We start from the raw sequence: 12,246 nt of genomic DNA on the forward strand, positions 1-12,246 counted from the left end.
TATCATGTAATGAGACGAAAACAATATCATGTAATGAGATGAAAACAATATCACTTAATGAGAAAATTAATGGCCATCGGTGAGCATTTCAGCCTTTCATAAGAAAACTAAACTTTGTTTTCTCCTGTTATTTATTTTTTAGGACCTTCCATTTAAAGGATGTGCATGTTTGTTCTCTTTGTCACATTTTTTGGACTTTCAAAGTAATTATCTTACTTGAAGTGAAACGGCCAGTTTACTCCATTAACGGTGTAAATCAACATCATGCACAATCTATTGCATACAAAAACAAAAGCAAATTCGCGACTTCAATAAAACCAATTGTCGTGAATTCACATCAAAGTCTAAAATCGTTTTGCTCGACTCAACGGAAAATTTCAGTCGTACCAACCTTCAAGAAACAACACAAAATTCGCAATAACACATTCCTTGGAAGAGAAGGTGAAAATCTTTACCATACAAAACAAAGTTGTTTTATTTATGACTAGCTAAAGGCATCCACAACCACCCTTGACCATGTTGTGGAACGTAGGCCGAAGCCCTCAGTTTTTCACCTTTTTTGGTTCACGAGTCAGTAAGTGACCACTATATTCGTTATTGGTGTGTGTCTGTCTGTCTGTCTGTCTGTCCCGAGCATAGCTCCGTGGGTTTTGATCCGATCCTGATAAAATTTTGGTGGGAGGTTTATATCATGATCTAGTTGTGTTTTCCTGAGAATGGGCATGGTGCGCCCATTATGGGTGGAGCCACGCCCAAAAAAACATGTATTTTTAGGGGTAGCAGATTTCAATTTGCATCTTCTCCGATGGGGTTTGTCGAATCTGGCAGGGTTTTCGGTATTTGGTTAGCCCAACGGCACCTGCATAGCCCCACGGAGCTCGATTTTTCATTTTCGTCCCAAGGTCAAGGTCACAAGGTCACGAACTTAGAAAATTGTGAATTTTGACAAAAATCATACAACCGCCCAAACTTTGAGAGCTCGGATGACAATATTTTTTATGCATAATCTTGAGGTCATTCCCCACCTAAAGTTTTGAAACCATTTTGCTCTATCTCAAACAGCTTGCCCTTCAAGTTTGTTTTTCCGCTGATTTCATCAAAGTATGGATAATCCGAGGAGTGCAAAATCCCATATAGCCTATATGACGTTATATTGTTCCTGGAATGTTCCAGAGGAAGTTTTGCACCAAAGGTCATAATCCTTGACCTTCGACCTTTAAAGTTCACAAAGGTCAAATTTTCAAAGTTGTGGGAATCGAACTGGGTTTTCGACCTTCTTCGACGAACTAACTCCAATAAGCTATAGCACGTATCCTCTCTCCTTATTTTAATGTCCACATTGTTTTGTGACCTTTAAAGGTTATGCAAAGGTCAAATTTTGAAAGTTGTTGAACGAAACCGGGTTTTCGACATTTTGCAGCTAATAACCTGTCACTCGTACCACATCATGTTGATCATTTTTATAACTTGGTCAAACATTATCACATTGTCTCATCCTTGACTTCTGAAACAATCTGCATCGTCAAATACCGCTCGTGTACCATTTTGCCGTCTCCAGACTTGTTCGCTTTTAAATTCGTTTTCTCCGGAACCGCAAGAGCGATTGACATGAAACTTTCAACATTGGAGCATCTCCCCATGGAGAATTTGTTTTTCACAAAGTTACATGATGATTGGATGGAACAATGTGGCTGACGTTCCAAAAAAATCTGTTTTTTTTCGGCATGGGTTGCAGGGCGTTTCACACATCAGGTATAAACGGGTCTCAATCTCACTCAGCCTCGGCCGAATAAAATGAAAGGCTTAAATGCACTGCGACCGCTGCTAATTGTCAACTACTATATACATATATATATATATATATATATATATATATATATATATATATATATATATATATATATATATATATATATATATATTGTTGCGGCCATGGGTACCGAGACACCAGCTTGTCACTCAGGGGGATAAATCCCCGGTTATCCTCAATAGAGCCGGACCTGGGGCCACCGCTCACAATTAACGTTGCGGTACGGTGGGTTGTTTTGGAACCACGAATGCCACCCTGTCAACCACGAGTTTCAGTGTCCACCGTCTAATTATTCCGTTTAACTAGAGGTCACATGGTTACCTGAGTGGAGCGGGGAGCGCACCCTCGGCAAAGCACCGATGTTATCTCGATTAGATTTTAATTAGGGCGGCCGAGTGTTTTAACTGCTGGTTTGTGCCGACGATTTTTGGTCAAATCTGTGATAATTACCTCCCAGTCAATCTGGGTTCAGACAATGCTAGACCAATGGAAGGAAAGGACAAACATGGACAGGTTGGAAATCGACAAATAATTTATTAATAATATAATAAAATAAATAAAAAGAACTTTTTATTTGCTGAGGTAAATAAAGAATGAATTTCAAAGCAAAATCAATCAAAATGACAGGAAAGAGACAAAGAGCAGATGCTTATCAGGGCTTGACTTACGTACAGCTAAACACAGACAAGGGTACCCAACGGATCATTCAGGGGGAGGGGGGGGAAGAATCGTCTTGCTCACCAGAATGTCGTCCATGAAGCGAAAACATCCTGAAATGCGTGCGTGCATGTCACGTCCATCGCCAGCACCCACCACCCAGGCGGGTGCACCCGCCAGTGCACCCTCTCGTGGGGCGGCCTTGAATGCCAGTCGAAGTCTGGAGGGCACCGAGATCATCCATTGCGGGTTTAGACCCTAGTGTTGTTGGTGACTGACCCGTGCATCACTTGTTGGTGGCACTGCTCACACCCACACACGCACTACACGCTCGCTTGCAGAAGCACTGGGAAGGACGAATTGTCTCGTCGGCGCTGGTCAGACACCCGCTTCTTGCTTGCTTCTCTCGCCCTTTGCTTTTTCCTCTCTCCTTTCACTTTTTCTTTTTCCTCTTTCACTTTTTCTCCATACGCTTTTCTCTCCTCACGCTTTTCTCTCCTCACACTTTTCTCTCCTCACGCTTTTTCTCTCCTGAACGTACCTCTCGCTCATTTTTATATCTCCGGGCCGTCTCCACCGGGTGCCGTCCGCCCCAAGCTCACCCGGCTCCAATGGCGCACGGGTCGTCTCAGAAAAGGCGGGCGTCGGAGCTCACGAAAGATTGCCGCTGAGGAAGAATGGGGGCGGGCTTCAGAGCTCGTGAAAGAAATGTGTGTGAACGTGTCTGTCGTAAAGAAAAAAGCTTCCCATAAGAGAGGGGATCTATCCTTTACCCTTCTCAACGCATCACATTTAAGTTCCCATTAGACATGGGGATGGGGCTAATCTGAACATGTATTTAAGGAAATAACTGTCTGAGGACCTGGATGTGTGGATGCATTCATCAGACCAGATTCTAAAATCCGTAAATATATATATATATATATATATATATATATATATATATATATATTTATATATATATATATATATATATATATATATATATATATATATATATATATATATATATATATATATATATATATATATATATGAGAGTCTCATGGAAAAGTGAGGTGACATGGTGAAAAGTCAAATTAATTTATAGCGTGGCTACGGGAGCACATTTGGATACAACAAGCAAGGGAAGAAACAAAAAAAAGAGGAAAGGAGGAAACACAGCAACCTGCAAGTAACTTGGTTGGATTAGGTATGGTCAATGACAGGAAAAGAAAAAAAACGTGGATAGAAGAATGTGGAATGAAATGAAATGTTAATGCACCACCTGGTGAATACGCCGTCGGCAAAAGAGGGATTGAACAACCTCAGGAAGGTTCCACATATGGGGGAAAAGAAGAACAAAAGAGTGGAGGTGGGCAGAAAGCTTGTATTTTGGGAGTTTAACCAGGAGGGGGGATCTGGAATAACACATGTATCCTAGAGGAGCTGGCGATGGTTCGATGGCTGACAGAACGGAGGCAGAAGAGAGTCGGTAAAAATCTGAGGCCATCAACCTGTACGTGATGTGAGAGCAAGACGTCTTGTGCTTCCACCTCATCACAAGAGATATCAATAATATCAAGAGCTTTATATTGCTTAGATTTCAAGGCCACACAATTCATGTTGGAGCACCAGATAATGGCCGCAACATTCTTGTGGAGTACTGGCTGGCCAGGAATTGATGTTCGACTGGAGCTGGTCAGTGCAGTAATTTATAATGTAGTCAGGGTGATAACTTACCGACTTTTCACGAAGACACCATCTTCTTCTTTGTTCATATGCAGCACAAGGCTGCGGGGTAGCAACATTCGCTGAGGGCATGGCTGTCCCACTAATGCAGTGTCCTCTGCTGATTAGGGCAGGAATTTGGAATTTGGCCAGAATGCTTGCGATAGCTCACCTACTCTAAACAGACACCATAGGATATTTAATGTCCACCAACAAATGCTGGCAGATGAGACGCCCGTTTAACAGCCATCCGAGGGACGGCACACACATTGATGAATCACCCTGCCTGTGAAACACCTGTTCAAATTTACTTTGATTTGAATAAATGACATCATGAGCTGGATATCAGAATGTAATGCAGTAGGATGAAGGGGATGAGTGCAGAGAGCAGAAATGAAGGAGGGAGCATTTACAGTAAGATGAAGGGGATGACAGGATGACAGTTTATAGCTGAGTCAGGATTCAAACAGAGGATAGACAGCTTCAATGTGAGTATGCATACCTCGAGGCCATCCTGTCAAGACAAAGACACCATGGGATTTTTACATCCAACGTCTAATGCTAGCAGACGGGTTTAATGTCCTCCAAGGGATGACACACTTTGTGATACAACACACTGCACATGAAGCACAATTCCAATTCTGTAGTTTGCTCAGGAATCAAAGGCAGACTGGACAGCTCAAAGATAAGTACACTACCTCTGCACCAGTCTGTCGTACATCCTGCTAATTCTCTACTTGTACAATATATTGTAAGATGTGACACTTTCAGGCAAATTTTAAACGTGATTAAAGAGAATAATAATTTGAAAAAAAACAATGAACTGCCAAATAATATTACATGCAAGTGTAATTTTTCACAGCCATTGTTGGTTTGGACATATCAGCATGTTGAGAGATTTCTCAGAAATTCGCTAGAATGAAGTGAAAAAAATATATATATAATATATATTGACAATAATAATATGAGATCGAGTATTTCTAAATGTTTTGACTTATGTTTCATTTTAACTCATAATTAGAGCAAAGCGGTTAATTTACTAAAATGTTCAAGATTTTAAATATTCACCTTGAGGTCAACACCTTACCACAGTGCCTCTGAGTAGTATTCGTAGCTACTTATAGAAATGCTGAAGGTTTGTGAAAACAATTTTTGGAAACAAATACAAAAAATGGAGGTACATCATGAATAAAGATTAATGTGGAAAAATGTTTTCCCCATCACATTCCATTGCATTTTCCGATCATTGGCTGCATGCTCATTTGCAGTGTTTATTGCACTTGTCTGTGTAACGTCTGAATGTGGAAATTCTCACTGTGTTGCATCTTTGAAGGTGTGACATTGTGTGCAGAGATGTATAGTTTGTTGAGATGTGACATTCCCAACCCTTCTCACCAGGAAAAATCTACTAAGCATGCACGGCGCCAGCACAGACGTCGGCAGATCTCTCCAGCCCCTGAGGACACAGAGGGCAAGGCAATGCATGAACACAAGATGCGTAGTCAGGGAAGTGAGACTGAAGGGGACATGGATAGATTGACAACAAACGGGAGTGAGGCAGAGGGTTTGGTAAACCGAGATAATGGAACAAGAGGTTGGGGTGCTCGATGGGATGCCTTGAGAGGTTGGGGAGGTGTTCGCTTGCTTCCAATGATTGTGCGGCGCGTGCGTGACTGGTCAGGTAGACGTTCAAGTGGGACGGCATCAGAAGAGATCGCAGGTAGCTACTTCCGCAGACGGTTAGCAGTAACATCTTCAGTGTCTTCTACTACTGGAGATATAGAGGAGGTGAAGGAAGAGGAAGATGGTGATGTTGATGCAGAAGAAACAGGAGAAGAAGTACAAGCAATGAGTGATGAAGAGGAGGAGGAAGAGACTGCACAAGAAGAGGAAGAGGAAACTGGACAAGATGATGAGACTGAACAAGAAGAAGAGGAAGAAACTGAGCAAGAAACAGAGGAAAAAAGTGAACACGAAGAAGAGACAACTCAACATGAAGTGGAGACACCATCAGAATTATCAGCATATTCATGGAAGCATACTGATGATTATGGTGAGGAAGAAACTGACAGTGAGGAAGAAGAAGAAAGTTCTTCTCACAGTACCGAATTCAGTGAAAATGAATGTAAGGTTGTAGATCCAACAGCTACAATGAGCTCTGAAGATATTGATGAGACAACGAGAAGGAAAGCGTTCAGGAAGATGGTTTTTCTTGAACGTTCATTTAGTCGAGGATTCTCAACTTGCACTGATGATGTTTTTGGTGAAGAATTGAGTGAGAAACGTGAGAAAATAGCAAGTGAAACAACAGGCGAAAGTAAAGAAAATAGTAGTGATGTAGGAAGTGTTCGAGGGAAACATCAAAGAAGTGAAACAGACAATATAGAAAGCAGCAAAGAAGGGAGTTGGAAAAGTAAAAGTGCAAGCAGCGAGGAAGTTTTGGACACCGAGCAGACTGTAAATGGCAGAATAATACAACAAGGTGAAAAAGAGGAAAGGAGTGAGGAAGAACGTTGGACCAGCACTAAGGGAGTGAGATCTACAGGTATCAGGACTAAAGAGATTAGTGCTCACAGCAACAGCGAAGGAGAAAGCATCCAGAGTGGGATGAAAGAAATGAGTGCTGGGAGCATTTGTGGAGGAAACGTTTACAGCGAGAGGGAGGAAATGAGTAAAGAGAGCACAAGTGAAGGAGGGAGCATTTACAGTAGGAGAGGGATGAATGTAGACAGCACAACTGAAGAAGGGAGCATTTATAGTAGGATGAGGGGGATGAGTGCAGATAGCACAGGTGAAGGAGGGAGCATTTACAGTAGGAGAGGGATGAATGTAGACAGTACAAGTGCAGGGAGCACTTACAGTCGGATGAGAGGGATGAGTGTAGAGAGCACAGGTGAAGGAGGGAGCATTTATAGTAGGATGAGGGAGATGAGTGCAGATAGCACAAGTGAAGGAGGGAGTATAAAAAGCATAATTAAGGGCCTGAGTGTAGAGAGCACGAGTGATGAAGAGAACATTTCCAGCAACATGAAAGGAATGAGTGCAGAGAGTAAGCGTGAAGGTGATAGCACGCAAAGCACGAAAAAGCATCAGAATAGAGATTCTAACGGCACAAGGAGTTCAAGCAGTGAAAACGATTCGAGAATGACAGCGGAGACAGAGAGCTATCCAGGAAGCATCGGAGGCTTAAGGATAGGGGAACTCGGTGAAAGTGGGAGAAACAGAATTAAAAAGGAGCTTGAAATCGGGCAAACCAATCCTTGTGTAGAAGAGTCAATGTGCAGGAGTAATGTCCATCATGGCAATTCATCATCGACCAATTTGAGTAGTGGAAGGAGTGAATATGATGAAACACCTGGGCCCAGCAATGAGGAAAGTTGTTTGAAGAATAAAGATGGTGATGATGATGATACAGCACCCGAATCACCAAATCCGGCCCAGTTTTCATTGATCAACTCGTCACCACAACCTCATTTGGAAGCACCAAGTGCAGAAGAATCCGGAAGGCTGGATGATGCCTCCACAGTGACAGCACTGTAAATTTGCAGTCTTCTCCATAGCCATATGCGGTAACCATCTCAGAATGACTAAATACTTTGCTTTACACAAAACAAGCTTTCCTCACTTGACTGTCTTTCACCCTCCCTGGACTAACTGTTTCACTTTGTTCCCAATCTTTTATATGGAGCCCACTGTCCTTCTCTTCCTCTGTTCAAAATGTAAGCCCAATTTCAGGACACTTGATTGCAGATCTGGCACAGTGTATATTTTGTAGTGCACGGTATATTTACCTCCCCCTGAAGGTGGATGGAAGTTATTTTTTCACCCGTTTGTCTGTCTGTCTGTCTGTCTGTCTGTCTGTGAGCAGGATGGATTCGGACAAAACTCGGTGGACAGGTGGGGTGTGTGACAAGGATGAATTGATTCGATTTTGGTGAAGATCTAGATCTGAATCCAGATATGAGAATTTTTAAATTATTTAAATGATTCTTCACCATTGTGAGATAGGGCCAAAAACGATACATAGCATGATATCTCAAAATGCTGTTAACGGATTATGACAAAACTTGGTCGCTGGTTTGGTTAGTTGACAAGAACAAGCCGATTCGATTTTGGAAGTCCAGATGCTGATCCGGCCTATCAGTGGGATACAAAACATCATCTGTTCAGCCTGGCGGAGGTATGCGCACTACCGAGTGCCGTTCTAGTTGTCTTTTTATTTCCCTCAAAATTCAACATCACAATTGAAATGCATTAATCATGGTCCATCATTGCAGGGCAGCCCAGTTTACCCATTGCAGTATAAATGGCCCATTCAGAGCCTTTTTATCTAAACATGTTGTCTCCGTTTAATTAACTCACAAGAGATCGCTCTTGTAAAACAAAATCTGATGTGTGACCAACTGTGCACCGTTTCATTTGTGGGGTTCTTGCTTCACTAAATGGGAGTTAACTATTGCTGGTCTGACACCTGTCGTTAGTTGCAACGAATCCTCAATACTCTTCAAACCAATCTCTGCAGTAAATGTGTGGGTCTGAGCATGCGTTCTTTTGTATTCCACACCTTTTGCTTTGCTTTAAAATTTCACGACCTCCATCCATCAGGACTCGTTAACTGCCTCACTTCTCAATGATCACTCCTTTCATGTCCCCAAGCATAAAATCTTCATTACATACTCACCATTCTCTATCATACTTTAAAACTGCACTCTATGTTTTTCACAATTTACAAGCATTTCAATTGATAATCTTAGATTAAAAAAAAACTCTCTCTTTTTGCATTAACCAAAAACGCTCCTTCCTACTTTTCTTGTCCTCGCAGGATGTTACACTTCTCAGTGCTTGCTTCAGCAGCGATGAGTCAGCCCTCCCACCTCCTCCTGCACCAACTCCTCCCCCACCGCATCCTCCCACGTCTGCCCCACTGCATCCACCCCCAAGTGCTCCTCACCCAGATGTTTTCCCTCCCAGTGCTCCACCTACTTCACCATATCAAGAGGGAGAAACTTCTCGGTCCCAATCCCTATCTCCTCCCCCTCCACCTCGTCTTCCATCACCTATTCCTCCAGAAAGAAACACACAGGGAAATGAACTATGGCTAGGACCAGGACTTCGGCCTGGTGTACCAAACACCCGCCTCTAGTTTTCCTCCATTCAGTCAAATTAAATACATTTAATTTATTTGCCTCCTGACACCAAGGTGTTTTGTAGCAACTTTTCACAACCTTGTCTTTTCACTAAAGTCTGATTACGAGGTGTTGTGACCTATTTGTTACACTAATTTCCACACCTACCATGGGCTGGCCACCCTTTTGGAACCTTCTTTTAACCACACCTTCTTACCTCTATTCAATGACCCCAGATTTTTAAAGAACTGGAAATTAAATCAAAAAGAAAAAAGAATTACAAATCAAATATGCATTATGAAGATACGTTTTTGTTATCGTATGGCACCAACCACTATAACATGGCACGATGGTGCTGTGCCTTGGTGGTGTGCCTGTAAAATGTTTCAAGGTGTGTGTTATGTGAATTGAATGGTGTATTGCTCGGTCTAGACCGAAGTACAAACCGGATTTTGATTTGAAAGTATATTTAAAAGGTGATTATCTTGGTAGAACTTCGAGACAAAGTCCAGTCGGGTATTTCCAAGAATACCATGATTTTGTCTCACTGAATTGTAGAGGTAAAGTACGATAGAGGTTAAACTACAAAACATTTTTTTGTATGACAGAAGATAATAACTACAAGACTTTTATCCATTGCCATTATTCATTGTTGTACTTCTTCACATAATTCATCAGATTATCTGTGGAAATCCCCCCTTTTAAAAAAATAATGATGTTGGCACCAAAAAAGGTTTTCGGAATCTCCTCGATCCTTCCTTTCCATACTCTTCAGCCAAAGATATACTGGAAAAATGACCACAAAAGTAAATAGATCGACATGAGAGCGACAGAATAGAAATGTTTGAAATATGTTTTAGATTGTTTACAAATCACTTCAAACATTATATTGGACGTTTTTGTTACAAATGTTGCTTTCATGCTGTTGCTCAACCCATGATGAAATTATTTATTTTTCACAATGTTATTTCTTCCTCCCCTCAATACCTCCTGACCAGTTCCTCCAAACCATGTCCAATGAGCACAATGAAAATTAAAATACATTTGAAGTGATTTGCTTGGATGTCTCGAAATATGTGGTATCTAAATAACCTGAACACGAAGTAACAAATGTTCACACCATGAAAGTACGACTGCACTAGCAGCATGAACGAACAACTCATTCACCTGCACCTGCAGTACCTGCACCAGAACACACCTTTACATCGGTCCAGATATCACGTGTTAAATACTGTGGAGTTGTCAGTATGACGGAGTTTATAAATAAGATTATTTTAAATATATTTTTGTGGAAATGACACCTGGGGGATCAAATATCCTTAGTATAATTCGAGTTATTCCTTAGTATATGTTTTCGATCAGGGTAATATCATAGACGACAAGCGGGTTGAGACAGTCTCTGAAAATACATTTGTGACATCTTGCAAGGCGATAATCGTCCTCTTCGTGACCAATTTTTATGACGAGCGCCATTTAGAAACTCAAAGGTTGGTGCTTAAGGACGGGGTTGGGGGGAGGGGGTGCTCCCTTGAGTTTAAGGAAGGTTTTAAGGAAAAACTTAAGGAATATTCGAATTGCAACGATCCTCAAATTAAGGACGTCCTTAAGGGGAAACTTGAGGAAATATTAAAGTAAATCCTAAAATCGTTCCTTAAGAATGCTTTATGCAACCGGGCCAAAGTCTTTAATGAATGGTAAGGTACAGGCAAGAGGATTAGATAAGGTATAGTGAGGTGAAAAAAAGTCAATGAATGCAGTGAAAAATGCTAGAAAGGAGGCATGGAGAGGGCAGATTATTATAAGGTTAGTCTCCGAAAAGAATGTTTACAAGATGGCAAGGAATGGTCAATAAGAGATATTGGGGACATTAAGGTGATATAGAGCAGTAATGGGGACATTTTTTTTGTTAATGGAAGGAACATTTCAAGGAACTATTAAATGTGGAGAATGGGAGACAACAGACAATTATTATAAGAGATCTGTTAGGTGTAAGAGGCATAGGGTGGGAGGAGTTTGTAGCAGTTTGAGAGAAAACTAACTTAGAGAAGGCCAGTGTGGGTCATCAAGGGATTTGGGGACAGATGAATGGATTGGCTTTGGTAGTTGTTGGCACTGGAGATACGTAGTGGCTATCTACAAGAAAGAAGGGGGATGTGATTAAGTCTAGAAATTACAGGGGTGTCACACTAATGGAGCAAGGCATTCAAAGTCTTGGAAAGGTTGTTGACTGATTGGCAAAGGCAGTTGACAGGGATTGAGAGGATGTAGTTTTGGTTTATACAAGGGCTGGAAACAAAAAATACTCCCTTCATTCTAAAGTAAAAACAGAGCAATGTTTTGGGAGGGAACCATAAGTTGTATTGTGTGTTTGTGGACTGGAGATGGCATATGATCCAGAATTTGTTTGTTTTTCCTTGAAGGATCAAGATTCATGGAAGATCAAGGTAGAACTGATAGTGGGACAAACATTAAGGGAATTAACAAACAGGAAAGGAATTAGAAATGGAGGAGGGGGAGGAAATACTGAAACTAACAAGTAAGATGGTTGGGTTGGGAAAGGTTAATGGGGGTAATAAAGATCATGGGTCAAATTTGGGAATGACAAGTAATGGAAGAGCACTGCTTACTTGAAGCCCTGGAGGAAAGAGTGAGACAGAACAGTCTCTGGAAGGTGGTTCCATAGATGGAAAAAGAGAGAAATAAAAGAGTTGAGGTGTGCAGACAAGCCTGCATTTTAGAAGCGTAACTAGGAGGGGGCTTCTGGAAGTCCCCGTGCATTCTACATTGGATAGGGATGGTCGGAGCACTGAGACAGCAAAATGAGCAATATCAGAGAACAGGCAGTGGAAAACAGAGAGACCACTGACCTATCTACAGTGTGAGAGCAACATTCCCTGTACTTTGGCTACATCACGGGAGATTCCAATAATTTTGAGAGCTTAA

At 41.5% G+C, this 12,246-nt stretch overlaps 1 protein-coding gene across 1 annotated transcript in view; it reads left to right on the forward strand.

The window, feature by feature from the left end:
* PCDH15 (protocadherin related 15) overlaps nt 1-9,279 on the forward strand; it is a 338,778-nt gene extending 329,499 nt beyond the window's left edge. Inside the window, exons 38-39 of the mRNA XM_085871026.1 lie at nt 5,576-7,746; nt 9,000-9,279. Coding sequence (XP_085727152.1) covers nt 5,576-7,717 — 2,142 coding nt within the window. The 3' untranslated portion in view covers nt 7,718-7,746; nt 9,000-9,279. The remainder of the gene's footprint in view (nt 1-5,575; nt 7,747-8,999) is intronic.
* Nucleotides 9,280-12,246: the final 2,967 nt, after the last annotated feature.

The sequence above is a fragment of the Eptatretus burgeri genome, chromosome 2 (assembly GCF_056783735.1).
Source record: "Eptatretus burgeri isolate ZD-2024b chromosome 2, Ebu_testis_v1, whole genome shotgun sequence".
In the NCBI taxonomy this organism is placed as follows: Eukaryota; Metazoa; Chordata; class Myxini; order Myxiniformes; family Myxinidae; genus Eptatretus; species Eptatretus burgeri.